At 32.9% G+C, this 26,562-nt stretch overlaps 11 protein-coding genes across 11 annotated transcripts; 6 read left to right on the forward strand and 5 right to left on the reverse strand.

Moving 5' to 3' along the window:
• Window positions 1-33: 33 nt before the first annotated feature.
• BX664DRAFT_321897 (ergosterol biosynthesis ERG4/ERG24) lies at window positions 34-2,023 on the reverse strand. The gene is made up of 6 exons (XM_051543387.1): window positions 1,682-2,023; window positions 1,300-1,610; window positions 1,004-1,218; window positions 684-927; window positions 414-629; window positions 34-332 (listed from the first exon to the last, which is right to left on the reverse strand). The coding sequence occupies exons 1-6, from the start codon at window positions 1,843-1,845 to the stop codon at window positions 49-51; spliced, it is 1,434 nt and encodes a 477-aa protein (XP_051405275.1). The 5' UTR covers window positions 1,846-2,023; the 3' UTR covers window positions 34-48.
• A 102-nt stretch (window positions 2,024-2,125) lies between these two features.
• On the reverse strand, window positions 2,126-4,626 carry BX664DRAFT_273088 (beta subunit of phenylalanyl-tRNA synthetase). Its single transcript, XM_051541209.1, has 9 exons — window positions 4,495-4,626; window positions 4,379-4,434; window positions 4,244-4,311; window positions 4,065-4,194; window positions 3,842-3,957; window positions 3,623-3,773; window positions 3,294-3,535; window positions 2,824-3,229; window positions 2,126-2,757 (listed from the first exon to the last, which is right to left on the reverse strand). Exons 1-9 carry the CDS (start codon window positions 4,550-4,552, stop codon window positions 2,200-2,202), a joined length of 1,785 nt encoding a protein of 594 aa, XP_051405276.1. The 5' UTR covers window positions 4,553-4,626; the 3' UTR covers window positions 2,126-2,199.
• Window positions 4,627-5,036: 410 nt separating this feature from the next.
• Window positions 5,037-7,849, forward strand: BX664DRAFT_289951 (uncharacterized protein). The gene is made up of 5 exons (XM_051541863.1): window positions 5,037-5,540; window positions 5,599-6,063; window positions 6,178-6,960; window positions 7,041-7,223; window positions 7,310-7,849. The coding sequence occupies exons 1-5, from the start codon at window positions 5,103-5,105 to the stop codon at window positions 7,634-7,636; spliced, it is 2,196 nt and encodes a 731-aa protein (XP_051405277.1). The 5' UTR covers window positions 5,037-5,102; the 3' UTR covers window positions 7,637-7,849.
• A 588-nt stretch (window positions 7,850-8,437) lies between these two features.
• On the reverse strand, window positions 8,438-8,737 carry BX664DRAFT_255587 (uncharacterized protein; the record flags this gene model as incomplete). Its single annotated transcript, XM_051540422.1, has 1 exon — window positions 8,438-8,737. One exon carries the CDS (start codon window positions 8,735-8,737, stop codon window positions 8,438-8,440), a length of 300 nt encoding a protein of 99 aa, XP_051405278.1.
• A 544-nt stretch (window positions 8,738-9,281) lies between these two features.
• BX664DRAFT_321901 (uncharacterized protein) lies at window positions 9,282-11,742 on the reverse strand. Its single transcript, XM_051543388.1, has 4 exons — window positions 11,445-11,742; window positions 11,015-11,369; window positions 10,778-10,939; window positions 9,282-10,699 (listed from the first exon to the last, which is right to left on the reverse strand). The coding sequence occupies exons 1-4, from the start codon at window positions 11,730-11,732 to the stop codon at window positions 9,504-9,506; spliced, it is 2,001 nt and encodes a 666-aa protein (XP_051405279.1). The 5' UTR covers window positions 11,733-11,742; the 3' UTR covers window positions 9,282-9,503.
• A 223-nt stretch (window positions 11,743-11,965) lies between these two features.
• BX664DRAFT_289953 (transitional endoplasmic reticulum ATPase) lies at window positions 11,966-15,235 on the forward strand. Its single transcript, XM_051541864.1, has 9 exons — window positions 11,966-12,054; window positions 12,147-12,421; window positions 12,520-12,785; window positions 12,854-13,273; window positions 13,369-13,782; window positions 13,846-14,115; window positions 14,196-14,411; window positions 14,509-14,885; window positions 14,956-15,235. Exons 1-9 carry the CDS (start codon window positions 12,023-12,025, stop codon window positions 15,170-15,172), a joined length of 2,487 nt encoding a protein of 828 aa, XP_051405280.1. The 5' UTR covers window positions 11,966-12,022; the 3' UTR covers window positions 15,173-15,235.
• Window positions 15,236-15,380: 145 nt separating this feature from the next.
• BX664DRAFT_26505 (putative cell division cycle) lies at window positions 15,381-18,127 on the forward strand. The gene is made up of 12 exons (XM_051540846.1): window positions 15,381-15,538; window positions 15,633-15,873; window positions 15,947-15,989; window positions 16,076-16,184; window positions 16,247-16,379; window positions 16,479-16,674; window positions 16,736-16,915; window positions 17,008-17,172; window positions 17,236-17,344; window positions 17,430-17,649; window positions 17,730-17,846; window positions 17,919-18,127. The coding sequence occupies exons 1-12, from the start codon at window positions 15,441-15,443 to the stop codon at window positions 17,985-17,987; spliced, it is 1,680 nt and encodes a 559-aa protein (XP_051405281.1). The 5' UTR covers window positions 15,381-15,440; the 3' UTR covers window positions 17,988-18,127.
• Window positions 17,991-20,629, forward strand: BX664DRAFT_321914 (uncharacterized protein). Its single transcript, XM_051543389.1, has 8 exons — window positions 17,991-18,438; window positions 18,511-18,645; window positions 18,712-18,863; window positions 19,003-19,305; window positions 19,401-19,613; window positions 19,675-19,861; window positions 19,936-20,089; window positions 20,145-20,629. The coding sequence occupies exons 1-8, from the start codon at window positions 18,267-18,269 to the stop codon at window positions 20,563-20,565; spliced, it is 1,737 nt and encodes a 578-aa protein (XP_051405282.1). The 5' UTR covers window positions 17,991-18,266; the 3' UTR covers window positions 20,566-20,629.
• A 261-nt stretch (window positions 20,630-20,890) lies between these two features.
• On the forward strand, window positions 20,891-22,165 carry BX664DRAFT_321915 (uncharacterized protein). The gene is made up of 4 exons (XM_051543390.1): window positions 20,891-21,135; window positions 21,254-21,403; window positions 21,466-21,728; window positions 21,796-22,165. Exons 1-4 carry the CDS (start codon window positions 20,935-20,937, stop codon window positions 21,932-21,934), a joined length of 753 nt encoding a protein of 250 aa, XP_051405283.1. The 5' UTR covers window positions 20,891-20,934; the 3' UTR covers window positions 21,935-22,165.
• Window positions 22,166-22,728: 563 nt separating this feature from the next.
• BX664DRAFT_321921 (uncharacterized protein) lies at window positions 22,729-24,016 on the forward strand. The gene is given in 4 exon segments (XM_051543391.1): window positions 22,729-22,848; window positions 22,861-22,966; window positions 23,055-23,164; window positions 23,672-24,016. 2 exon segments carry the CDS (start codon window positions 23,055-23,057, stop codon window positions 23,931-23,933), a joined length of 372 nt encoding a protein of 123 aa, XP_051405284.1. The 5' UTR covers window positions 22,729-22,848; window positions 22,861-22,966; the 3' UTR covers window positions 23,934-24,016.
• Window positions 24,017-25,015: 999 nt separating this feature from the next.
• On the reverse strand, window positions 25,016-26,516 carry BX664DRAFT_321940 (uncharacterized protein). Its single transcript, XM_051543392.1, has 7 exons — window positions 26,336-26,516; window positions 26,182-26,273; window positions 26,015-26,097; window positions 25,860-25,936; window positions 25,729-25,796; window positions 25,577-25,647; window positions 25,016-25,503 (listed from the first exon to the last, which is right to left on the reverse strand). The coding sequence occupies exons 1-7, from the start codon at window positions 26,437-26,439 to the stop codon at window positions 25,216-25,218; spliced, it is 783 nt and encodes a 260-aa protein (XP_051405285.1). The 5' UTR covers window positions 26,440-26,516; the 3' UTR covers window positions 25,016-25,215.
• Window positions 26,517-26,562: the final 46 nt, after the last annotated feature.

Below are 26,562 nucleotides of genomic sequence, written 5' to 3' on the forward strand. Positions count from 1 at the left end.
ATAATAATAATAATAATAATAATAATATAGTAATAATAAACTAACTAACTAATACACACCAGGGATGATTTTGTAAGGCACTTTTTCACAATAAAGTTCCCAATCTTTGCCATACTTTTCATGACACTTGGCATCATCACGACGCTGGCGATGTATCAATAAGATGATGAGATAGATAGGATAAAAGTAAGGGACCCAGGAGGAAAAACCACATGATAATGACCAAGCTAAAGACATCATCAAGTCACCTAAATAATTGATATGACGAGCTTTAGCCCACCAACCGGAAATAAGCAAACGAGTTCCTTCATTAGTTGTAATATATTCCAAATCTATAATAATAAAAATGTGGGTAAAATATCTATTAGTAATTCTGCATCTTTTATTATTATTATTATTATTATAGTCTGTACCTTCGTTTCGAGGATCGTCAGGATGTTGTCGAAAGATATCCTTTTGATTATTTGCAGAACGGAATATATAATAACCCCCAACTTCCAATGCTACGATAATAGGTACCATCCAATAAGATAAATCCAAAGGGAAATCAGCCAAGTACCGTGCTTGTAAAGTGTACATCATGGGCACAAAACAAAAATTGCCGAATGCAAGCATGAATCCAAATCCATCTAAAACAAAATGTTAGTGAATCTTTTCTTTTTTCCATTTTTCATTTTCTTTACCTGATATGATATCTCTGGTTGACAAGATAGAGGATTCATTCCACAAGGCATCCAAAATGTATAAACCTTGAAAAAGTACAACGAGGATCATACTATTTGTAACCCGGCCTTCCAGAATATGATATTGTTTGAATGCCATACAAATATTCAATAAAAACCAAGCAATCAAACCAGGACGTAGTTCAGTAAAGAATTTGATATCAAATGTTTGAATTCTTGGATTAAGTTCTCTACCAATAGTAAACTATCAACAAAAAAAAAAAAAGGTTAAGCAACCAAGATGATGATGTACTAATTTCTAATTTTACTTTTTGACTTACATCATAGAGAGCATTACCAGTATTTCCACCTAGCGCCAATAACTTTTGTCCATAAAAGCTTGAAATGTAAACCAAAATTGAAATACAATAAGCAACTATTAACGATGCCACAGCAAAATGACCAAAGTGATCAACGACCCAGAGAGGAAGTGTTAGACCTTGAGTGTTGGCCGTCAAGATTGCCATTGTCAAGGTGGTTTGAAACACAGAGAGTCCTAAGAAATCAAAGAATAAAAATTCGTTAAAATGAGAAATATATCAAAAAAAAAAAATATGATTAAAATCTTTTCTATTACCATTAATGCGATACTTGAGTCTTGAACCATCCCGAAGTTCTGTACCTTCCACATCTTCACCTGGTAAACTGATAGTAAAAGTAACCAAGTGAGCAACGAATATAACATAACAGAGTAAGGACAATGGATTCCAAGAAATCAAAGTCGATATTATAGTATTGTAATCGTATTTCAAAGTCGCCATATCATACAATACTTGGTAGCCTCGTTGTAACGGAGTATAACCAGTATCATCACACCCAAAAGCAAAGAGAAGGACTAATAGAGGTAAGCAAGTGACCATAGCAAAAGCACCAAGTGGACCACCAAATCTATAATAGAAAAGGAAATGAATCAAAAAGTGATCTTTATGAATATTCTTTTTTTTTTTTTTTTATCTTACTCGTAATTCTTTGTCTTTGGATTCAGAAGAGCCCATTCTTTATCTGTTCTTTTAATGGCTGTGCGTGATGTTGATTGTTGTTTACCTTTGGTAGTTTTCTTTTTGTCACCACTAGTTCGACTGGAGCTTTTTCGCGATGCACGCGAGGAGGATCTTGTTTCCATAGTCTAATAGTAATAACAATGATAATAATACTCTTTTAGTTATTCGTATCTAACTAATAATCCTATTTCAATTCTTTTTTTTTTTTACATTAAAATTTATAGTAGTTTGATTTATATATGTTAAAAAGAAAAAGGAAAGAAAGATTTGGGAAAAATTGGGACAAATCCTTCAAAAAAAAAAAAAATACACGCGGTGTTTCATTTTGCACACCAAGAAAAAAGAACGAGTTGAATATTTTCATGCAAACAAAAAATAATAATTATAAAAAAATAATAATAATTATAAAAAAAAAATAAAGTGTTTTATTTCTACAACATCAAATGCATACAAATATATAACTAAAGACTAATAATCTATACAAAAGGTTCCAAATTGAATTCCAAGGCAGTGGTGGGGTAAGGTAGTTCAAAGTTGGCCAATACAGAAGGATGCAATACACCAAAAGATCCAATGTTTTCCACCTTACGTTCGTTAGTAACAGAATCAATATAACGGTAATAAATATCAGCACATCTACCAGGGAAGTAAGTACCATTTTCAGCTTCTTGAATCCAATAACCCAATTCCTTGCTATCCTTGTTCACCTTGGAAGCATGTAACATTGTCATCATACGCTCAAACAATCCATGAATCACTTCAAATCCAGATGTTTTGGCACTGTAAGTAGCACATACATGGCGTTCATTGCGAGTACGACGTTCACGAGATTCATCCTTTAATCCAATATCTGATACTTCAAACACCTTGATAGGTAACGGTAATTTCTTATTCCAACTAATAGTCTTCAACACACCTGGTAACAATGATGTACGTACTACTTGGTATTCCACAGTTTTAGGATTGGCTAATTTGATTGCTGTCTTTTCGTCATCCACTCGATTCAAGAATTTGAAGTTTTCATCATGAGAGCACTGATAATAATAATAATAATAATAAAGTTAGAATTCATTCATTCATTCATTCATTCATGATCTTACCAAAATCAAAGGAGCCACTTCGGTAAAACCAGCAAGAGCCAATTCACGTCGAGCATGATCACTCATCTTATTAATAGGTAAAGCAGCACCGACGGTATTGACACCAGGCATCTGCCTTGGTAAATTATCATAACCATATGAGATAGCCACATCTTCCATAATATCACAAGCATGTAAAATATCCCATCGAGTAGGAGGTACCTTGACATTGACTTCATTGGCATCCTTTGAATTGATGGTTGCTTCTAATGTCATCTTTTTCAACAAATTGCAAATATCGTCCCCTTCCAAGTTGAGTCCAGTACATGCGTTAATATAATCTATTTTAGCGCTAGCATCACGAGTATCCATATTGGGAGTAACCTTGATAGTTCCATCGGGATAAACAACTTCAACAGGTTCAACGCTAAAAAAGAAAAAGTATTAAGTGTTTAGATATTCCCTTCAAAAAAAAAATAATAGAAACTTACGTGAAAGGTTCATCACAATATTGAGAAAACATGGCTACCAAAGTATTAAGGACAGTGTTGACTTTGTGTTCATCAGTAGCAGTGATTTCAATAAAAACGTTTTTGGTAGTAAGTTTGATCTTGGAGTGATCCGAGTTGATGATAGGAGGCAAAGAACACACAATACGAGAAGCATCATATATCACAGGGTAAACAGGTGAATCGCGAATAATATGTAAGAATTTTCCAAGGTTACGATCATTCTACAAAAAAAAAAAAAAAAAAAAAAAAAAAGAGTAATGATTATGAGTCATATTGTTTATAAATATATGTGTGTATATATACTTTACCTCATAGAATTCCATCAATGTATTACCATCCATTTCTTGAGTTTGATTAAGAGGGATGAATTTGATATCTTTGGGAGCCAAAGCTTCATAGGTGAAAGGTCCTTGAATAGTATCCAAATCATGAGTACCCATAGAAGCAAGAGTTCGTTTTCTGTTGAATAATAATAATATATATATAAATGTGAGATATTTTTATTTATATAAAATTAGATAAGTTACCTGCAAATGTTGTTATGAAGTTTATCTTGGAGATCGATAAAACTGGCATAGTTAGCTGGTGTAAAAGTGATATTACGAAGAATAGCGCCAACAACAAAAGGTCGAATTTGTGCAGTCTAGTTATCCCACCGCAAAAAAGCAATAAAATAAAAATAAAGTGAATAATGTTTTAGTATGGTTTAATCATTATTATTATTAATATTAAATAATAATAGAATTTTACCTCAGGTTTGACAATCAATTGTTCCAACTTTCCATTAGCAGGTTTGATAACACGATAAACAGGAGGTTTGGCTTTTCCTTCGAAAACTTTAAGAGCACGTCCAATACCTTCTTCACATAACAAATCGTATCTAATAAAATACTGGTAAGTTTTTGTATTATATATATATATTTATTTACCTATTGGCGGGAATGTCAATTTTCAATAAAGGTCGTTCAGGTGCTGAATCAGATGTATCTTCAGAAGTCTAGAATATAGAGAAAAACAATATATTAAATAAGAATACACATGATAGAATAATAACGTATACATACATCTTCTTCAAGTTCGATACCGAAACGGAAACAGAGTTCATTGAATTCATCGGAAGCTAGTTAAAATAAATCGTATATTAGTATAAGTTTAATGTTGTTATTGTTGAAATACTTACTGTATTCTCGTTCAAGAGTTTCGAACAATCTTTGTTTATCTACGTTAACGGTAGGCATAATAGAAATATAGGTTTCAATTGATAAAAAAAAAAAACAGGGAAAACAGAAAAGAAAGAGGGGAAGAAGTATAGAAAAAAAAAAATTCAAACTCACAATTTGGATGGCTTGGGTGAACAGATTTGACTCATGAATTTCATCTTCCGGTTTGGTTGCCTGGTTGGTCAAAAAAGGTACAAGGAAAAAAAAAAGAGAATTTTATTCAAAAAAAAGATGTGTTTCAATCATTTACCCTAAAATGTGTGAAACAATCAAAATAAAATTATGAAATCTCGTTGTTTTCCTTTTTTTGTTTAAACCTATTCAAAAAAGGTTGGTTGTTTTTTCATTTTAGTGACAAATTCAAGGGTAAATCATCGCCAAGATGAAGCGGCGTTTGTTATAATTCATCTAAAAAAGGCAATCCAACAGGCTGAATCCCTTTTTTTTTTTTTTTATTCTTTTTCTTTTTTTCTTTTTGTTTCCATCCACTTTTTTTTTTCTTCTTTATTCTTTTTCTTTTTTGTATATCTTCTAATTCTATTTAATTAGCAATAAAACTCTTTTTCCAATGGTGTGTCTTGGACCTAGGAAAAAAGAGAAAAAGTCAAGTCTTCTTAGTCCTGATGATGCTATTACAAGTCGAGGTATCAATCAATCTAGTGGCGCAACGAAACGTGGAAGCAAACTTAAACCCCCTAGCAAAGTTGATCATACAACAGCAACAACAAAACGGTCTGTTTCTCCTCGTACTTCTGTAGATGGTCGTTTATCTCAACAACGAAACTCTCGTACTTCATTAAATAGTCAACGTGCTGTTAGTCCTACTCCTGGTCGTCGTCCTCAATCTCCACAACATTCTCCTCGTCAAAGTATGACCTCTGCACGTAATACTACACCAAATTCAAGACCAACACACTCTCGTAATACTAGTGCTGTTTCTACTGCTTCTGTCAAAAAATCACCTGTGGCTCAAATGAGACAAGATTTCGATACACTCAAAGTGAAGGTAAATAAACTTTTTTTTTTTTTTGATTATATTCATATTTATAAATATATATTTTTAGAATGATGCCAATGAACAACTTATTGCGCAACAACAAGCCGAACTTGCCTTACTCAAACAACAATTGGCCCAAGCTTCACCACCTTCTACTCCCATGTTACCACCTCCAGCAGATCAACCTACACCTCCTATCTCTCATTCTAACACCTTATCGGATTTACAACAAGCTCAAGCCTTATTGGATAAGGAAGAAGCGCTGAAACAAAAGGAGCAAGCTCTAGCTGAATTGCAGGAAAAATTGGAACAAGCAAGCAAGAATGTACCTAATATCGTGGTGGAACCTAGTACTGATGAACTTGAAGCTGCTGAAGAAAAAGAATCAAAACGATTGGCTGATTTGGCTGAAAAAGAAAAACAACTGGCTGAAAAGGAACTAGCTCTGGAAACTCAAAGACAACAAGTGGAACAAGAACAACAGTCAGCTTTGGAACAAGTAGCCATGCAGATGGAAAAGCTTAGAATCCAAGTAAGTTTGAAAGTCAACGGAAATAGGAGAAAGGAAAAAAAAATAGAAGAGCCTTTTTTTGATCTGATGACATTCTTTTTTTTTTTTTTTTGTTTTTGCATTTACTTTTTTTAGAATGAAGAAGCTGTAGCTCAGTTGGCCATAAAAGAAAAGGAATTGGATAATTTACGTTTGCAAGCTAATAATGCCTCACACACGGAAGAACAATCTGATGCATTAATCAAATTACAACAACAGCTCGATGAACAAAAACGAACTCACGAAGAAAGTTTACAACAGCACGAACTTGCATTAGTTGAAAAGGAACGATTATTGAAGGAACAAGAACAACAAATGATGACCTTACGTGAATCACATGAAGAAAGTGTACGTCAACTCAAGACTCATCAATCTGGCAATATTTTAAAGATCAAACAACAACACAAGCAAGAAATTGCTAACTTACAACAACAAATGCAACAAGTGGAAAAAACCAAACAAGAACAAATGCAACAACAAGGAGATCAAGCCAAACAACAACAGGAATACTTGGATGCCGAATTGGAAAAGATTTTACATGCTTTTGAACAAGCACAACATAATCATACTGCTCAACTACAAGATTTAGAACAATCTCATAAGACAGCATTATCTGATCTACAACAAACTCATGTGGATCAACTCAAAACAATTGGTGCTTCTCAAGGTTACACATCAGCTCGCTATGTACCAACTCAAGCTATTTCTTGGCCTGCTCCTCAACCTTTGTCATCCTTACGAAAAACAAATGGTCCATCTCCTCGTGTTAACCGTGTCATTCTCGCTGCAAGTCAATCTTCAACAACTGAGCCAATTTTGACTCCTTTGGATACCAAGAAAGTTCAACTTTATATCTCAACTGTCAGTGGTAATCCAGTGGTAAAGATCAAAACAAGAACGGAACTGAAAAAAAAGGACATTGTATTCATTTTTTTTTTTTTTTTTTTTTTTTTTGGTAGATCAAGAAAAATCAAGAACATATTCAACAATTACTTGAATCAAATCAAGTCAAATTTGAATTGATCGATGTAGCAGCAAGTGAAGCCGCATTACAGTATATGAAACGTAGTAACAACAATGGATCAAGTGAAGGACGAGCCAAAGAAGTACCTCAATTGTTTGTGGGTGGTGAATTCCGTGGAGTAAGTCATCAAATAAAAAAATAAAAAAAAAGAAAAAAATAAAAAAAAAAAAAAGAAAACTTGAATGACTTATTATTCATTTTTAGTTATATGATGATGTGGCCAAACATGTGGAAAAAGGTACTTTGGACGAATTATTAGTACCAGCCGCTGAAAGACAATGGACAGAAGCCGAAAGACAAGCTCTCGAGAAAGCAACATCACCATCATCATCCTCTTCATTGATATCAACACCACCACCCATTCGAGTATTACCTAGTGGACCTGTCCAATTACCTGCCTTACGTAAGACAGCAACAACAACATCATCAACCAAGTCTTTATTGAAAGATGAAGATGAAGAATTGCTCAAGGAATTAGAACAAGAATTCAAACAAGGAAACGTGGATTTGTCACAATTAGATAATATGTAGTTCCTTCGTTTATGTTTTTTCTGTTGATGATACCTTTCTATTGTTTATTCTTACTAACCTTATTATTATTCTTATTATTATTTGTTATATCATACCTAGTCTTTTATCAATTTTAATAAACGGTCCTTTTTTTATTATTACTATTTGTATTTTATTTTATTTTTTATTTTTATTTGTATTTGTAGGTATAAATCAGAGGATAATGTGATAAAATGGGAAGAATGATGGTATAGTAAACAGATAAACTAGAGTAATGGTATGAATGTGGAACGGGTAAAATCAATCAACGGAAGAATTGGATTGTTCTTGCGTAACCTTGGTGACAGCAGATTGATTGAAAGTAGCAAAGATTTGGGTCAAATGATCCAAAGCATTCACAAGAGGAATAGAATCAGGATTTCCTTGACGAATTTGACAAAGAAGATCATCTTCCTATATACAAAATAATAAGAATAATAAAATGTGAATGATGACTTTTTTTTTTTAAAAAAAAAAAACAAACTTACCTTGATGATCTTCTCCAATGAAGGAACAAATTGATCCATGGTCTTTTGTAATTGAGATAAAAAGCATTGTAATGAGGCTGTTGATATTTTACTCTAAAAAAAGAAATACCAAAAAAGGATAAGTGAATAAAAAGATCGAGATGGATAAAATAATAAATAATAAATAACAACGATGAGAGAATACAATTAATCCCACAAGTAGAGATACCCCCCCCCCACCATCACACTCTCTCTATATATATATATATATATGATTCATCCTATTCATAGTTTGATATATCACTTTCCCCCTTTTTTATTTTGATGTTTTGGATCGACATACCATATCCGACGACGAAGAAGAAGAGGCGATGGTCCGAAAAGGCGTTGAGGGAGAAATACCATTGTAAGAATTGTTAAATATCATGGCAACAGTGGTTGGTGTCAAGATGGGAGGAGATCGCCAATGATCTTCCAAGTTTTCCACTATTTCCAATAATCGTTCGTCCGTCAAATAGTTTGGATGACTTGAAGAAGAATAACTTTGATTCGGTGAGACACTACTGTGTGGTATGGATACTTGAGCAGAAAAGGTGGATCTTCCTATTGTGTCCATTTCATCACGATATTGATCTTGTTGAACGTGTTGTTGTTGTAATCTTTCTTGACTAGTCGGCAGAGAAAAATACATTATAAAAGTGGGGTAAAGGGAAAAAGAAAAAAAGAGAGACGGAAAAAAAAATTGAGGTTCTTATAGACAGTGGTACAAACTGAGAAGGTTTACTATTTGACACTAAAAAACGAGACTGAAATTGACTAATAATAACAAAGAAATGAAACCTAAAAATTCATGCGTGTGAGATGAATCCAATTTTTTTTTTTTGAACTGTATCCCTATAGTAATGGAAAATATCATCGTATATCTTTACTGTTTGCAATGAAGCAAAAAATAAAAATCCATGCAAAATCATTTTCCTATTTATCCCTCGTCATGCATCATGGCCTGTGTACTGCAAATACCCTTCCAGTGTCATTTTATTAAATGAATGAAAATCATCTGATGACATATGAAAACAATCTATATTATATTCGAATTTTGGTATGAGGTAATGACGATGTTAAAAATCCTAAAGTAGATCTCGATCAATTTAAGCTATGATTTTTGCTATTATCATATATCATCATTCGTTTATGTCATTCATCTGTCATCATCCTATAGCTATCCGTAAAACTGAAATAATAAGTAATTGAGAAGAACGTGGATGAATCAATAACTGTTTTCTAATTTAGTATGATTTATTAAAAAAGAAAATGATATGATGATATATAATATATTTGTATATGACTAATAATTATAATAAATAATAATAATAATATCTAAATTACATGCGGGATACAGGTTGAATACCAAGTACCATCAGACCATTGGCTAAAGTTTGCTTGACAGCCCAAAACAGAGTCCATCTTGCTAAAGCCAGATCTTTTTGTACATCCTTGATCCGAAGACAGTAAAGAGCTTGATTAGCCACCCTTGCCATTTTGAAAAGATAAGTCACCAATGTGGAAGGATCCATAGAAAGTTGAGCTTGTCGAATGATATGTGGAAAAAAGGTCAGAATATCCACCACATCAAATGCTTGTTGCTGATAAAGTAATTTCCCCATACCCAAAGTCGTCTGTGTTGGTGCCAACATAATATCATTATCTGCTTCCATAATCAAGCCACGTTGTAAAAGTTGTCGTTCAATGCCACATAACCTTGAATGTACATATTGGAGAAACACTCCCGAATTACCAAATACTTCAGGATGAGATAAAGTCGAAAATATCATAGGTTTACTTCGTCGTTGAGTCAGTTGATGCACAAACATAGTACACACACCAAGCTTATCGGCATGTTGTTTAGCCAATTGTTGTACAGAGAGACTAGTATCTTCACTATGACCATTTTTATTGTTGTCCATGTCATTCATTCTTTTGTTCCTGGTGGTAATCGAGAGTTGACCTAATTGAGCCATCATTGAGTCATACTTTTCAGTTCCTTCATTTTCCTCCATAATTTCCATCATTGTTTGTTGAAGTGAGTCTAAGCATTCCGATACACAAAATCCAGTACAAGATTCATCATATTTCACTTTTCCAAAAGAGACATGAGTTCGTTGTTGTTTTTGTTTTTCTCCCATGATGTTGTTAATAATATGGTGAACTTGTTGGAAATGTCGAGTGAGATGTTGCCCAGCGATATGATATTCTATAACTTGTAAATCCTTTATATTTTCTTGCTGTTTGATATACTGTACAATATCCCTAGTCACTCGTGTACTTGTTCCATCCTTGTTGCGTAAAACTGGAGAGCCCAATCCAATTGAAGTAAGATCCATTTTCCATTCACCATCTTCGGTTATCATCAATCCATCACACTGTTTTAAAAGGTCATATACTGAACCAAGATCTTCCCAAGGAGAAACATAAATAACACGATCAAACTGAATAGGCAACCGTTTACATAACATAGTTTCATATTCTTTTAGTACAAGTTGTTGTAATAACTGCCAGAGTTCAATAGTTTCATCATGACCTAGAATAATCGAAAATAGCCACCCAATATCAGTAAGTGGAATGAACTATGCACCTATTTTTTTTTTTTTTTACTCACCACTTTCCAATTGTAATAAATATTGTTGTGCTTGTTGATCAATAGATTTGTCTGCAACTGCATCTTGTTTGATTTGAACGTAGATTTTGTTGAAGTAGCCAAGTAAATCTTTTTGTATAGTGTAATCGGCACCGTATTTTGTAAACGCTAATGCAAAATAACCTGTAAAATGAAAAAGTCAATTATAAGTATACTTCAATTAATTATTATTATTATTATTATTTTTTTTTTAGTTACCAAACTCTCCATTCCAGATGGTCGTTGTGTTATAAAGTTGGACAGGCGTTGATTGTACTTGAAGTGAGCGTTGTAAGAAAGTAGCCAAAACCAAGCCACGGAATTCAGTAGGATCCAAAAAATGAGGCACACAAGGTAGTTCACAAGAGATGACAACTAAAGAAGAGTTCGTCATTGTGGTCAAGTCGCTTTCCTTGTTAATGGCTTTAGGTGTTGATGATGACATAAACCCATACTGTCCAGCTTGATCAATGATTTGTTGTAAGATTATTTCCGTATATTTAGCTTTGGGTACAGCAAAATTGACAAAGGATCCAATAGCTGTTGTTTTTTCTACATAATCGTTAGGTGTAAACTGATATGAAAATAAATAATTAAAAAAAAAGGTAAGTATAAGTCTATACTGATCATATTCTTTTGAGAGTTTTACATTGTTCGCAATCCAATTAGCGGTTTCAGTGGTATTTTGAGATTTCCAAGGTTCACTTGTCAAAAGATGGTGAATTCGTTGAATAGGTAAGGCAAACTGACCATGTTTAGCATATTTTGGTGTTTCGATACTGTTGCAAAGTAATTCAGAATCTATTTGGTTATTTAATAAAGAAGAGAGGTGTTCAGCAATAGCATGTTGCCATGTCAGTTTAGAAAAATGACCATCATGACGATGTTTGTTCAACAAGTTTGAAGTTGTAAAGACTGGTTGAAAGCCACTAGTCATGAAAGCTGAGACAAACAGAAAAAAAAAAAAAAAAAAAAAAAAAGAAGAGAAAAAAGGGGTCGAACTTTGGGAATGTCGACCGACCAAAAGAACTAAAATTTGACGGAGTGTGAAACTCAAGGCAAAAACCTTTTGAGCTGCGAGAACCATCGATGTGCTTACGTGTCAATTTTTTTCGCTTCATTCTTTGCTTTTTTTTTTTCGCTTCTTTCTTTTCCTTTTTTTTTTCTTTTCTTTTCTTTTTTTTCTTTTTTTCTTTATACATATCAAAAAAGAAACCCAAAATAAACATGGCTGATTCTGAAAGCAAACATCAACTTTTGTAAGTAAATAAAAACAAGATAATATAATGTTATCCAAGTCTTAACCAAATATCGTTTTGTTTGTCTTCTTTTTTCTTTGATATTTTAATAGACCTAACGCTGGTGTAAGTGACCAACCTGAAGTGGATCCCAATCATGATCCTGCCACAGCCATCCTACGACGCAAATCTTCTCCCAACAAGTTGATGGTAGATGACGCAACTAACGATGACAATTCTGTTATCACTTTGTCTACAGCTACTATGGAAACCTTACAATTATTTAGAGGCGATACTGTGATTGTTAAAGGAAAGAAGCGACGGGATACTGTTCTTATTGTATTGGCTGATGACGATGTAGAAGATAATAAAGCAAGAATTAATAAAGGTAAGAATTAAACACGTATATATATATATATATGGAGAGAGAGAGAGAGAGAGAGTTATAAACAAGAGAAGAAAATACTTACCTTTTTTTTTTAATAGTTGTACGTAACAATTTACGTCTTCGATTAGGTGATGTGATCAGCATTCACCCTTGTCCTGATATCAAGTATGGCAAACGTATCCATGTCTTACCTATTGATGATACTGTGGAAGGATTAACTGGAAACTTATTTGAAACTTATCTCAAGCCTTACTTTTTGGAAGCTTATCGTCCTGTACGTAAAGGGGATCTATTCCTTGTTAGAGGTGGTATGCGTGCTGTGGAATTCAAAGTAGTCGAAACTGATCCAGAACCTTATTGTATTGTAAGTAATGATTAATTCCAAAAAAAAAAAAAAAAAATTAATATATTTTTTATTTATTTATTTTTTAGGTTGCTCAAGATACTGTGATTCATTGTGAAGGTGAACCTATCAAACGAGAGGATGAAGAACAAAATTTGAATGAAGTTGGATATGATGATATTGGTGGTTGTCGCAAACAAATGGCTCAAATTCGTGAATTGGTTGAATTACCTCTTCGTCATCCTCAACTTTTCAAGTCCATTGGTATTAAACCTCCTCGAGGTATTCTCATGTATGGTCCTCCTGGTACTGGTAAGACTTTGATTGCCCGTGCTGTGGCCAATGAAACTGGTGCTTTCTTTTTCTTAATCAATGGTCCCGAAATCATGTCCAAGATGGCTGGTGAATCTGAAAGTAATCTTCGAAAAGCCTTTGAAGAAGCTGAAGCCAATGCTCCTGCCATTATCTTTATTGATGAAATTGATGCTATTGCTCCCAAACGTGAAAAGGTAATTGAAATGAAATTAAAAAAAAAAAGGATTGGATGTTCTTATTACTTACTTGGTTATTTCCTTTTTTATATAAAAACAAATAAATAAATTAGACAAATGGTGAAGTGGAACGACGTGTGGTCTCACAATTATTGACTTTGATGGATGGTATGAAGGCTCGATCCAATGTAGTAGTGATTGCTGCTACCAATCGTCCCAATTCTATTGATCCTGCTTTACGTCGATTTGGTCGATTTGATCGTGAAGTTGATATTGGTATCCCTGATCCTACTGGTCGTTTGGAAATCTTACGTATTCATACCAAGAATATGAAATTGGATGATGATGTCGATCTTGAACAAATTGCTTCAGAAACTCACGGTTTTGTTGGTGCTGATATGGCTTCCTTGTGTTCAGAAGCTGCTATGCAACAAATTCGTGAAAAGATGGATCTTATTGATTTGGAAGAAGAAACTATTGATGCTGAAGTCTTGGATAGCTTGGCCGTAACTATGGAAAACTTTAGAGTAAGTTGATCATATGAAAGGAAAAGGATGATGGTTGATGTCAATAATTTTTTTTTTATATAGTATTCTCTTGGTGTATCCAATCCTTCTGCTCTTCGCGAAACCGTTGTGGAAGTGCCTACAGTCAAGTGGAACGATATTGGTGGTTTGGAAAATGTCAAGTTAGAATTACAAGAAACAGTCCAATACCCTGTAGAACACCCTGAAAAGTTTTTGAAGTTTGGTATGAATCCTTCCAAGGGTGTATTGTTCTATGGTCCTCCTGGTACTGGTAAAACCATGTTGGCTAAAGCTATTGCCAATGAATGTCAAGCCAACTTTATCTCTATTAAGGTAAGCACATTTATTTTATTTATTTATTTTAAACATTAACACTTGGATCTATTCTTATCTATTCTTATTTTTTTTTTTAGGGTCCTGAATTATTGACCATGTGGTTTGGTGAATCTGAAGCCAATGTACGTGATGTGTTTGACAAAGCTCGTGCTGCTGCTCCTTGTGTGATGTTCTTTGATGAATTGGATTCTATTGCCAAAGCTCGTGGTGGATCTATGGGTGATGCTGGTGGTGCTGGTGATCGTGTCCTCAACCAGATTTTGACTGAAATGGACGGTATGAATGCTAAAAAGGTAATTTTTTTTTTTAAAAAAAAAAAAAAAGAAGAAAAAGAAAAAAATCGAGTTAATGTTTGTCAAGTGACCTGATATATCAATTTTTTTTTTTAAGAATGTATTTGTGATCGGTGCTACCAACCGACCTGATCAAATCGATCCTGCTTTACTTCGTCCTGGTCGTTTGGATCAATTGATCTATATTCCTCTTCCTGATGAAACTTCTCGTCTTTCTATCTTGAAGGCTCAATTACGTAAGTCTCCTGTGGCTCCTGATGTCGACCTTGGATTGATGGCTAAACATACCAATGGATTCTCTGGTGCCGATCTTTCTGAAATTTGTCAACGGGCCGCCAAGCTTGCTATTCGTGAAGATATTGAAAAGGATATTGCTAGAGAACGAGAACGCAAAGCCAAGCAAGAAGCTGGTGAAGATGTAGACATGATGGAAGATGAAGATAACGACGAAGATCTTCATGCTGAAATTACAAGGTAAAATGAAAAGGAATTAATTTTGAAAATGTCAAATATTCATTTTATTTAATTTTTATTTATTTTACAGAGCCCACTTCGAAGAAGCTATGCGATTTGCTCGTCGTTCAGTTAATGACAGTGATATTCGTCGATATGAAATGTTTGCTCAAAACTTACAACAACAACGAGGTTTTGGTACATTCAAGTTCCCTGAAAGTGAAGGTGGTGCTGCTCAAGAAGGTACTGTTGATAACAGCGCTTCTGGATTTGGTCAAGAAGCTGGTGATGATGATTTATATGCTTAAATAGTCAGATATTAAACAAATTTTAGTGAATCAAATCAAATAAAAAGTCTAATCTACTCATACAAAATATATATTTATATATAAACGAAAATGATTCACACCACAATACTTGTTTTTTATCTTTTTAAAATGCAAAGAAGGTGAAAAACATGAACTGACTTTGAAAACTATTTAAAAAAATTGAGAGCTTTTTGGTTTTCGACCCTTTTTTTTTTCTTCTTTTTATTCTTTCTTTTTTGTCTTGACAGATCTTTTATTTTTGTGTATAATGATATATAAACACGACGAAATTGAACGTTTTAAGCATCAATTACAAGAATCAGTTGTAGTATGTGCAGATAGGTGTTTATACAATGCTACTAAATGGTAAAAAAAGAAAACACAAAAGTAACAAAGTTAAAGAAAAATATGATCGAAACTATAACTTCTTGCATACATTCTATCATTTCATTAAAACCAGGTCAGCTGAACTTCTCGATGGGGTAAAGGAAGGAACACTTGATTTATCTAATCAATATGGACATCAACATACTACAACAGGTTACGACGCGTCACTTCCTTCGGTCAATGAACTCGAATATAACAAATATCAGTATGCCAAAGCATTATTTCACATGCGTCAATACGAAAATGCCAGTTATATTCTTCGAGGAATGGAAAATCCAAAATTGAAGTTTCTTCGATTGTATGCAAAATATTTGGTAATAGTGGAAAAGAAAAATATCATGCTTTTTCTTTTATGATTACTCATTTTTGTTTGTATTTGTTATCTAGGCTGGGGAAAAACGAAAGGAAGAACAAACACAAGAAATCCTTGGTAAGTTTTTTTTTTCTTAAAAAAAAAAAAATGAAAGTATTAACTTGTATTCATGCAATATTTTTTTTTTTTTTTAATAACCATAGGAAGTGCGGATAACTCTTTGACAGAAAATCCAGAACTTAATTCAATCTACGACGAACTTAGAACTGCTTATGATGAGAATCAGACAATGGATGCGTTTTGTTTATATTTGTAAGTAGTTAATAATTGATGATTCAAAATTAAATGATTAAATACTATTATGATTATTATAGATATGGAATTATTCTTCGAAAACGTGGTGATAATCAATTAGCAGCTTCTGTCCTTCTTCAATCATTAAAAAAATATGAATGCAACTGGTCTGCTTGGATGGAACTTGGTACATTGGTTTTAAATAAGAAAATGGTAAAGAGAAAGACAAAAAAAAAAAAAAATAGAAACAAAATAATAATTCAAGTTAACTCGTCTATTCCTTTTCTTATATATATATAATAATATATATAGTTTTACGATCTACAAAAACTTTTAGATGCAAAGATGACTGGGTCTTTAATCAAGAATCTTTTTTTGGCAAGACTCGCTTTAGAGTTACATCTACCTCATCAATTCTATTCTGATATTATGACACCTTTGACAGCTATCTTCCCTGACAGTACTTATATCAAAGCACAATGGGCTATTTCATTTTATGATACAATGGGTATAACCGATATTGATATTAGAAGAATGATCTATTCACTATTTCCTTTTATAATGAATAGATTACAATGAATCTGAAGTTTTATTTGATGATTTACGAAGAAGTAATCCTTATCGACTGGAAGATATGGACGTTTTTTCCAATTTATTATATTTGAAAGATTCAAAAGAAAAACTTAGTGTGCTGGCTCATCAATGTGATAGAATCGACAAATTTCGACCGGAAACTTGCTGCATCGTTGGTGAATATTATAACAAAACAAAAAAAAAAAAAAAAAAAAAAAAGAAAGCAATGGCTCAAAACTTTTTATTTTTATTTTTATTTTTTTTCAAGCAAATTACTATAGTATTAAACGTGAAATTCCATTATCTATTGAATACTTTAAACGGGCTTTAAAGCTAAATCGAAACTACCATTGGGTCTGGACTTTATTAGGACATGATTATATTGAAATGAAAAATGCTAATGCTGCCATTGAATGTTATCGTAGAGCAACAGGTAAAAAAGATATAACATTATATTTTTATATTTATCATTGAATGTTATGAATATTCCATTTAGATTACAATCCACGTGATTTCCGAGCATGGTATGGACTGGGACAGGCTTATGAAGTATTGAAATTACCCTATTATGCAACATATTATTATCAAAAGGCTACGGATTTAAGGTAATAAAAATGAATCTCCTTATCTATATATATATATATATATATATATATATATATATGTTTGACTAAATTTTTGATATTATAGGCCTCATGATCCTCGTATGTGGCAAGCTTTAGGTGGTTGTTATGAAGCATTGGGTCGTCATAATGAATCTTTAGATTGTTTTAGAAGAGTAAACGAATGTGACAAGGATGGTCGACACAACGCTTTGATACAACTAGCACGAATATTTGACAAGATGGAACGACCTAATGCGGCAGCACGTTATTATCTTCGTGCAATTGAAAAATATGAAACGGAGGAAGTAAAGGGAATATTTATCTTTATATGTTATGTTATTTATCATTTTATTATTGTTATTATTATTATTATTATTATTGTTAGTATGATGGAATTGAAGTGGCAGAATCTGGATTACGACTGGGACGATATATGTTTTCTAAGAATCGATTGGGTGATGCAGAACGTTATGCTAAAATTGCTCTAGGATATAGTTTTCCGGTAAGAATTAAGAAAATATTTTATTATCAATGGGAGAGATGAATATAAAAGTTTAATATGTTTCTTTATTAGTATCATGACGAAGCACAAACATTATTAGATGAAATCAAGAACAAGAGAATCTCTACCTTTGAAACATAGTGATTTTTTGATCTCCCTATTCACTTTTTTTTTTTTTTTTGGTTTTATTTTATTATTTTATTTTTATTACTTTGTTCCTTTTTTTTTTTATTCTCTTCCCCCTCCCCTTTCTCCTTATTTTTCCCATTATTGGTTTTTTTTTTCTTCTAACTCACTCACATATACTTTCTTTCTTTCTCTCTCTCTCCTACTCTATCTATTTTTCTTTCTCTTCTTTTTTTTCTCTCCTTCCATTCATTCACTTGATCATTGTTTTCAATTAATAAACCATTACAGCATATGCCCATACCTGAATCACCTTCGTCTTTAAAATCGCCTCATGAAGATTGGTATTCATCTCCAACATTTACCTCTGGTCAGCAAGGACGAGATATGACACTCAGTGAATTGTCTATTACAAAGTTATATCGCGTGGAACTCAAAGCCTACTTGACCAGTTTTCTAGAAAAAGGTATACGACAGATTTAAAGTGTCATCACTATTTTAACTTTTTTTTTTCTTTTTTTTTTTTTTTTTTTGATAGAGACTATTCATGGAGCTGCTCCCAAAAGAGTGGCATCTCGACAAAAACTCTCCAAGTTAAATGCAGGTCAATTTCTAGAACTTGCGCGTGATGTCTATGATGAAATGATTCGAAGAACTAAACATGAAAAAGAAGGTAAGAAAGAAAATTTTTTATTTTATTTATAAATGACAATGACATTTTTTTTTCCTTTCGTTTTAGTACCATTCTTACCAGTACATGATGAATTCCATCCAAGACGAAATCAAGCCAGACAAAAATTAGCTACACTACCTGTACATCGATTCATGGACCTTGCAAGTGATGTTTATCATGAACTTAGTCGACGGTATCCTCATACAAAAATGGAAAAGGTACATACATCTATATGATCAATATACTAATGAAAAAAATATAAGGAGACGGTATTTTGATTGGGGGGTTGATCCTTTTACTTTAGACATTTACTTTATGATCGCATGATTTTTAATTCAAACTCCTTTTGATATTTAGAATGATGCTTTGCCTCCATTACCTTTACCTGTTGACAACACCAATGAAAATACTCATGAATGGTTTCCACAAACGGTGATTCCTGAAAAAAGTATGGCTCATATCTCTACCATTTCAGGAGGATTGGAACAATCACAACAAGAATATCATGCTTATTCTCAACATCCTTTCGAAACTGAACAACATAATAATAATACTCATCATCAAGATTCCTTACACACTGATTGGACTGATTCTTTGGATAGTCTTATTGCTGATATTGATTCTATGGTCAGGCCTCATAGTCAATTCAAAGATCAACTGGTAAGCAATATAGGGATATTCTTATTATTTTGACAGTGATGAGAAATATGACTCACCTTTGATTTCGTCTTATTTTTTTTTTTTTAAAAAAAAAGTCAAGTGGAACAAAAGATATTATGACTACATCAAGAAGACCATCTCATCGTATGGAAATTGAGGAATTACAACAAAGTCATGAACATAAAGTCAACTGCTTGAACCAACGTATTCAGGATCTAGAACAAGTGGAATTCGACCTTCGAACTAGGAATGATCAACTTGAAAAACAAAATCAACAACTTGTCCTTCAACATCAACAACAAGAAGAGGTATCAAAAAAAAAAATACCAATATCTCTTTTATTTATTATTTATTTATTTTACTCAATAGACAGTACACAAGGTGAAAAAAGAAATTTTGGAACTCTTGAATCAGCTTGATACCTTATCTAATAAGAATGAACAAATTATTGCTGACCGAGACCGTGCATATGATCTTGTGGAAGAATTGAAGGATCAAACCAAGGAATGGCAATCAAAATACTCGGCTGTTACACGACAACTACATGCATCCAAAGGTAATGTCTCTGTCTTTCAACATTGAATGAAACTAATATCGTATTTGAATTTATTTGAATGTATGTCCTTATAGGCAAATCATCATCTTCCATATCAACAAAAACATTATCATGGAATTATCAACAGGATGTTTTGGGACCTATCCAATCCAGTCCTCATGGAATTATTTCATATGACACAATTATCAATTACCAAACCTGCATTGAAGATCTCATACAAAAATCAAGGTATATGAAAAACAATATGTATGGCAAAATTATCTCATCTATTTACAATGTATAGGTCAAGTCAACCGGCAGATATTTTACCTTGTATGAAATCTATTGTCATGGTATGCAAGGCAATCTCAGATCAAGTGGACCAAAGTCAAATAGCATCACAGGGGAAACGACATGGAAAAGATAAAGGAATCAAGAATGACAGTAAGAAAATGAATAAAGATGATAGCGACAGTGACAGTAATACGGAAGAAAGTAATATAGAGAGCGAGGATGATGATCATCCTTCTTCAACCAAGAAAATCAAAGATCAACTTCACATTATACGACGACAATACGCTCTTGCTCTACATCACCTACTCGCTGCATCCAAAGGATACGTACATGGATCTGGTCTTTACCCTCTTTGTTTGTTGGATACATCTGCTGGTCATTTGACGAATGTGGTGATTGAACTAGTTCAGCTTTTAGGCATTAGTGATTAGTTAATATTATTATTCATCTAAATATTTTTTTTATACATCATGATCTTTCATATATATACACATCTATCTATCTATATATTTTAATTATATTATTTAATAAATTATTTCATTCTATCCTTTTTCTTTTGACTTTTTTAGAGAGGAATTGGATCATCCAGTTGAAGAGAAAGGATGGTGATACAATATGCCGATCTGTCTTGAAAAAAAAAAAAAAAAAAAAGGCAAGAAAATTACATTCCGCTTGGGTGGCTTAACAAGAGAAAAGTGGGAGAAGAGAGAGAGACAAAAGAGGGTTGGTGAGCTGAGAGAGAAAAAAAAATTCTTCTTTTTCCCTCTTTCTATTCACTTTTTTTTTTTTTATTCTTTGCTATGGCATCATTACAATCACTCAAGGCACCTAGTCTTGTCAGCAAGAAGACACAAAAAGAAATACAAAAAAATGACGACGATGTTATGATTGATCCCAATGCTTTACCCAGTCAACGTACAACTACCCAAGAAGATGTTACTATGGAAGAAGGATCTGAAGCCAAGCCTTCTTTTGCTGCTGCCAGTGCTGCTGAATTGAATGTATGAAAAAAAAAGAGAGAGGAAAAGATAAGAAAGAGTAGTCTTGATCATTGACTGGTTGTTTTTTTTCCTTATTTGTACTCAATCCTTTTTTTCTTTATTTATTTATTTATGATAGACTGTGACCAAAGGACATCGAAGAATCCCTATTCCTCACCATCGCATGTCACCTCTCAAACGTCATTGGATGGAGATCTATTCACCTTTAGTTGAACATATGAAATTACAAGTACGAATGAATGTCAAATCTAGAACTGTAGAAATTCGAGTAAGTAGTAGAGATATATATATCCAACAACACAGGATAAACACTAAGTACAAATTATGTAGACATCGGATTCAACAGAAGATACTGGGGCATTACAAAAAGGAGCTGATTTTGTTCGGGCATTTGCACTTGGATTTGAAGTTGCTGATGCTATGGCCTTGTTACGACTGGATGATATCTATTTGGACTCTTTTGAAATCAAGGATGTTAAGACTTTACATGGTGATCATTTAGCCCGTGCCATTGGTCGTATTGCTGGTCGTGATGGCAAAACTAAATTTACTATTGAAAATGCAAGTAAAACAAGAATTGTTCTGGCCGATACGTAAGTGATCATCATAATATGAATGGAATATTAACTCATGATTCTTACTTTTTTTTTTATGATATAGCAAAATCCACATTCTGGGCTCATTCCAAAATATCAAGATTGCTCGTGATGCTGTGGTTAGTTTGATCTTGGGTAGTCCTCCCGGGAAAGTATATGCAACTTTACGTACCATTTCTTCTCGTATGAAGGAACGTTTCTAGATATATTTAGCATTCTCCTCCAATTAACTCTATACACACACACACTCTCTCGTTACTCATTTGTCATTATTACTGAACATACTTCCTTTTTATCATTCTCTTCTGTTATTCTATTTTTTTTTTTTTCATCTTCATTCATATATCTATTCACTATGGGAAAAGCAATATCAGATTTCCGAAATAAATATCAGATTTCCGACATTTTATGAAATCCTTTTCGTATTTCCTGAATTAATTTAGTATTCTTCTTAAATGAATTTCGTTTAATTTCGTTTTCTAATTTTTTTCTAAACTGATTCCGGAAACATTTCATTTCAAAATGAAATCAATGTCGTAAATCCGAAATGAGTTTCGTGTCGTAAAATCAATTCCGGAAATATGAATTTCATTTTATTTTACAAGAATCAATGTCGGATTTCCTAAATTGATTTCATTTTGAAATGAAATGGAACTCGTTATAATGAAATGAATTTCGTCCGAAGTCAACCTTTTTTTTTTAAAAAAAAAGAAACAAGTTTATTGTAATAAAAAAATAAAAATAAAAAATCCTAAACCAAACCTACGTTTTTGGGACTCGTATCCTTTTCGCAGATCCCTTCACTATGGGAAAAAGATCTAAAATAAATTTGAATTGGATTCCGTAAAAATGAAATGCATTTCAGGTACAAAATCAAAGAGAAAAAAAAAATGGTAAAGTCGATTCAAAGTCAGTCATTAGCATAAAGGGAAAATCCACCGTATTTCCTTTTTTTCTTCGCTTTTCTTTCTTGTTTAATTCACTTTTTTTTTAACATGACAAACTGTAGCTCATTCTGTGCCCTCCATATTCCCACAAGCATTATCAAGCCAAATATTGGTTGAAGAACACTTTGGATACCATTACCGTTTAGTAATGAATTAAATGAATTGGTGCGATTCCTGATAGAAGAAGTGGTAGAAATCACAAATACATCTTGAAACAACAAGTACAAGAGGTGGCTCATCTTATTTCTTTTTTCTATTTAGTTAGACTCTCTTTTTCTCTCCCTTTCTCTCATTTGTCTCTCATTGGAATGGTATTTTTCATCAAATCTCTTATCTACGTAATTGGTCTTTCTCTCTACTTTATCTGTCTTCCAACATGGTACTTTCTTCTCTATCCTTTTTTTTTTTTCTTCTCTTGGTTGGACTCTCTTGCACTGATCTCTCTCATTCTGGTGGTGTCTTCCTCAATATCTGTTTTCATACTTGGTTAGCCTTTTTTTCCTTTCTCTCATCTGCCTCTTATTGTAATGATGTTTTCATCAATATTTCTTTCACAGGTGGTTGAACCCTCTATTCCTCTTATCTGTCTCTACTGTGGTTGGTGATTTCTTCAAGATCTTTTTCCTGCATTGTTGGTCTTTGCCCTTTGTTTTTTCCCGCTTGATATGGTGTCTCCCTATTATCATTCTCTCTCGTGGTCTTAGGCTACTACTCCTGTTCCTTTGGTTATCTCCATTCTCTTTGACAAAAAGTCAACAAATTATACTATATGTAAAATGCTTTTGGTTATCTCTTTGGTGCTGGTTTTTATGATTGTTACATCAATATTGGAACCTGATGTAGCCAAGGTAATATGTATATATAAAAGAAAAAAAAAGTGAATAAGATCGATGGATTTCTACTCACTGTGTTTATTTTTTTTTTATCTGTTAGGTTTCAGGATAGCGGTCTATACAATCAAATGTTGAATGGTCATCATTATTTTATACTTAGCTTTTGGTCAGACGAAGATCATGGTGTATTGATCTTTGTTTGTTTACTGGCAATGGACTTGGTCGAGGATGATCAGTCTCTAGAATCGTTTATGAATCTAGTGACTGAATTTTGTGCTCAAGTAGGTGGAGGGCAAAATGCAACACGTAGGAAATTCAGTTATTGTCTGTTGATCGTGTTGTTTCATGCTGGAGTCCTTGTAAGTCCTGACATTTGCGGTATTTGGTTTGGAAAAATTATTGAGGATCATATCAATGACTGATAGTGGAGCGCTATACGTAAGACGATACAACTATCTTTCTTGATGATCTGAAATTGTCTGATATCTGCATTTGGCAAGCCTTTATTTCTCTCCGAGCCAACTGTTATGATGATATTGGGTTTACAGGTGGTACAAAACATTCGATGGTGTAGCCAAGGTAACTTGTACATAGAAAAAGAAAAGAAAAAGAAATTACATTGATGGATTACTACTCATTTTGCTGATTTTATTTGTAGCTTGCTAGATTCTCGTCTATACAATAAAGGTGATGCAAACATTCGATGGTGCAGCCAAGGTAACATTTATATAGAAAAACAAAAGAAAAAGAGACAAACATTGATGGATTACTACTCATTTTGGCGATTTTATTTGTAGCTTGCTAGATTATCGTCTATATAATAATGGTGATACAAGCATCCAATGATATAGCCAAGGTAACATTTATATAGAAAAAAAGAAAAGAAAAGAGAGTGATGTTGATGGATTATGATGGATTACTGTTTGTTAATTTTATCTGTAGGTTGCAAACTATACAATCAAGCCAAGATCGACTCCCTTCTTCGCCGGAATGACTCTGTTAGACTGCCAATTGAAGTATCCATATCAAATAAAATAGTTATATCCAAAGTGGAAGTCATGATCATTATCTTGGAGGTGTTAGTCCTGGTCGTACTGGTGAACGTTATCCTTGTAGTATAGTTATGTAGTATAGTTATGTAGTATAGTTATGTATTATATTTATATCAATGAAATAAAGTCTCTTTCGTGTCTATAATGACCGATGACTGTATATTGTATTCAGAAATGAAGTTCGGTTTTCTGGAATCAATGATGAAAATACTAAATGAATTTCGGAAATCCGACATTCATTTCGTTTTTTTCCGAAATTCGCATTTAATTTACTGTGAAAGCGACGTAATGTATTTCAGAAAAATCAGAAATCAAGGACGTCTGTACTAAATCGAGTCAGGAAAAAAAATAAACGTATTCAGGAAAAATAAAATTTATTTCAGATCTTTTCCCATAGTGATTTATTTATATTTTTTTTTTGTTCAAACTCATTCTATCTATGTAACAATAATAAAAAAAAAGACACTGTGCAACTATTTTATGTATATTCATATATCGGATACATCTTGTTTTATTTCATAAAAATAATTATACTATGATTCACTATTGGGAATGATGACAAATGGTTGAATAAAATAGGTTTAATGCTAAAAAGTACAATGTATATATGAAAATGTATGCAGGAAAGATAACCAAAAAAAAAAAAGATCTTCTACTTTCGTTTCTTGCCACCTGCCCTAGGTTTTGTTCCTTGCCTTTGAATACGTCCCAATTCTTGTTTACTGATAGTGAGTACAGCACCTTTCATTCGTCCAATACCATTAGTGATACCAGGATCTCGTTTTCTTTCCTTTTTCTTGGTTGACACATACAAATGTTTTAATGATTTGTCGTATAATCCTGTATCCTTGGCTTCTTGTAACTTTTGTTGTTGTCGTTCCTTCTTCTTGCTTTCCATTCCAATATACATCGACAAGGATCGTTTTTCGCTACTTGCAGGCTAATTAAAAAAAAAAATTGTTCAATGTATTTGTCCTTTTTATCAATTCTGTTCTTCCAATCTTTTTTCTTACCTTCAATCCCAGGGTATCCAACTTGCCAAGCATGTGTTTCCGCCTTTCCTTACTAGTCATTTCTTCCATTTCTAATAAACATTCATCACAAAAAAAAAAAAAAAGATTAAATATCATTAGATCTATCCCTCTTCAAAAAATGAATAACTTACGGTATTCTTCTAATAATTTCGAAGTGGCTAATAATTCTTGTAATTCCTTGTCCTTTTTGTTGTTTTCACTAAATATATAGTTTTCATTTAATAAAATATAAAAGAAACCGAGTGATTTTTTATGTACTTACATGTCATCTTCCACATCTTCTTTAGTCACAGTATCCGAAGTGGTTGTGTTTAGATCGCTGATGTTTGCTTTTCCAGCCTAGATATAATAAAAAAGAATTAGTTAAAAAAAATGAATTGATCTAATTTATGTTCATTTTCTATATACTGTATTTACCAGGAATGCTTTCTTGGCAGCCTTGCTTTCTAGAGTTGGTCGTTTGGTTAATGAAGACCCATCGAATACAACTACCTTGGGATCTGAATAAAAAAAAAAAAAAAATAGAGTTCACTTTCAAACCGTTTCTTATCATAGTTTCCATCCTTTGTTTCTTGTCTCTTTACCTTTGTTAGTCTTGGTTGCTTTTTTCGTGGTTGCATTATTTGAAGTAGATGATGTTGATAACTTTGGCTTTTTAGTTTGACTAGTAACTTCCCTAGATCAATTAAAAAAAAAAAAGATCAAAATAATGTCACACAAAAAGAAAAGGTGGCTTACTCTTTGTTGGCTCTTTTTCGACTAATGGTCATGTTTTTTTGAAGAAGAGAATTATTTGCAGTGTTGGTTTTGACATTGCTAATAAGACTTGCTAAAGATGTCATGTCAGCAAAGAAAAGAATGAAGAAAAGAGAAAAAGAAAAGATCCCAGCCACTGCGTATAAGAAAAAAAAAAAAAAAAAATAAAGCAACTGACATTGAAAATGAATTGTCGATTTCTTTTTATG

Source organism: Halteromyces radiatus (assembly GCF_025201355.1).
Source record: "Halteromyces radiatus strain CBS 162.75 chromosome Unknown BX664scaffold_1, whole genome shotgun sequence".
Taxonomy (NCBI): domain Eukaryota; kingdom Fungi; phylum Mucoromycota; class Mucoromycetes; order Mucorales; family Cunninghamellaceae; genus Halteromyces; species Halteromyces radiatus.

Bases quoted from the DNA above. Each gene is read 5' to 3' on its own strand.
- BX664DRAFT_321897 (XM_051543387.1), bottom strand. From the start codon at position 1,845: ATGGAAACAAGATCCTCCTCGCGTGCATCGCGAAAAAGCTCCAGTCGA. The intron at 928-1,003 runs GTAAGTCAAAAA...TTTTGTTGATAG, and splicing joins CTGGTAATGCTCTCTATGAT to TTTACTATTGGTAGAGAACT. The intron at 630-683 runs GTAAAGAAAATG...ATTTTGTTTTAG, and splicing joins AACCAGAGATATCATATCAG to ATGGATTTGGATTCATGCTT.
- BX664DRAFT_289953 (XM_051541864.1), top strand. From the start codon at position 12,023: ATGGCTGATTCTGAAAGCAAACATCAACTTTT. The intron at 12,786-12,853 runs GTAAGTAATGAT...TTTATTTTTTAG, and splicing joins ATCCAGAACCTTATTGTATT to GTTGCTCAAGATACTGTGAT. The intron at 13,783-13,845 runs GTAAGTTGATCA...TTTTTTATATAG, and splicing joins TAACTATGGAAAACTTTAGA to TATTCTCTTGGTGTATCCAA.
- BX664DRAFT_321921 (XM_051543391.1), top strand. From the start codon at position 23,055: ATGGTACTTTCTTCTCTATCCTTTTTTTTTTTTCTTCTCTTGGTTGGA. The intron at 23,165-23,671 runs GTTAGCCTTTTT...TTTTATACTTAG, and splicing joins AATATCTGTTTTCATACTTG to CTTTTGGTCAGACGAAGATC.
- BX664DRAFT_321901 (XM_051543388.1), bottom strand. From the start codon at position 11,732: ATGACTAGTGGCTTTCAACCAGTCTTTACAACTTCAAACTTGTTGAAC. The intron at 11,370-11,444 runs GTAAAACTCTCA...TTTTCATATCAG, and splicing joins CTAATTGGATTGCGAACAAT to TTTACACCTAACGATTATGT. The intron at 10,940-11,014 runs GTAACTAAAAAA...TTCATTTTACAG, and splicing joins CATCTGGAATGGAGAGTTTG to GTTATTTTGCATTAGCGTTT.
- BX664DRAFT_321915 (XM_051543390.1), top strand. From the start codon at position 20,935: ATGGCATCATTACAATCACTCAAGGCACCTAGTCTTGTCAGCAAGAAG. The intron at 21,136-21,253 runs GTATGAAAAAAA...TATTTATGATAG, and splicing joins CCAGTGCTGCTGAATTGAAT to ACTGTGACCAAAGGACATCG. The intron at 21,404-21,465 runs GTAAGTAGTAGA...CAAATTATGTAG, and splicing joins CTAGAACTGTAGAAATTCGA to ACATCGGATTCAACAGAAGA.
- BX664DRAFT_273088 (XM_051541209.1), bottom strand. From the start codon at position 4,552: ATGCCTACCGTTAACGTAGATAAACAAAGATTGTTCGAAACTCTTGAA. The intron at 3,958-4,064 runs GTAAAATTCTAT...TGGGATAACTAG, and splicing joins AATTGATTGTCAAACCTGAG to ACTGCACAAATTCGACCTTT. The intron at 2,758-2,823 runs GTAAGATCATGA...TATTATTATCAG, and splicing joins AAGTGGCTCCTTTGATTTTG to TGCTCTCATGATGAAAACTT.
- BX664DRAFT_289951 (XM_051541863.1), top strand. From the start codon at position 5,103: ATGGTGTGTCTTGGACCTAGGAAAAAAGAGAAAAAGTCAAGTCTTCTT. The intron at 5,541-5,598 runs GTAAATAAACTT...ATATATTTTTAG, and splicing joins TCGATACACTCAAAGTGAAG to AATGATGCCAATGAACAACT. The intron at 7,224-7,309 runs GTAAGTCATCAA...ATTCATTTTTAG, and splicing joins TGGGTGGTGAATTCCGTGGA to TTATATGATGATGTGGCCAA.
- BX664DRAFT_26505 (XM_051540846.1), top strand. From the start codon at position 15,441: ATGATATATAAACACGACGAAATTGAACGTTTTAAGCATCAATTACAA. The intron at 16,185-16,246 runs GTAAGTAGTTAA...TGATTATTATAG, and splicing joins GATGCGTTTTGTTTATATTT to ATATGGAATTATTCTTCGAA. The intron at 16,916-17,007 runs GTGAATATTATA...TTTTTTTTCAAG, and splicing joins GGAAACTTGCTGCATCGTTG to CAAATTACTATAGTATTAAA.
- BX664DRAFT_321940 (XM_051543392.1), bottom strand. From the start codon at position 26,439: ATGACATCTTTAGCAAGTCTTATTAGCAATGTCAAAACCAACACTGCA. The intron at 25,937-26,014 runs GTAAATACAGTA...TATTATATCTAG, and splicing joins CTGCCAAGAAAGCATTCCTG to GCTGGAAAAGCAAACATCAG. The intron at 25,648-25,728 runs GTAAGTTATTCA...AATGTTTATTAG, and splicing joins GAAATTATTAGAAGAATACC to AAATGGAAGAAATGACTAGT.
- BX664DRAFT_321914 (XM_051543389.1), top strand. From the start codon at position 18,267: ATGCCCATACCTGAATCACCTTCGTCTTTAAAATCGCCTCATGAAGAT. The intron at 19,614-19,674 runs GTATCAAAAAAA...TTTACTCAATAG, and splicing joins AACATCAACAACAAGAAGAG to ACAGTACACAAGGTGAAAAA. The intron at 20,090-20,144 runs GTATATGAAAAA...TACAATGTATAG, and splicing joins GATCTCATACAAAAATCAAG to GTCAAGTCAACCGGCAGATA.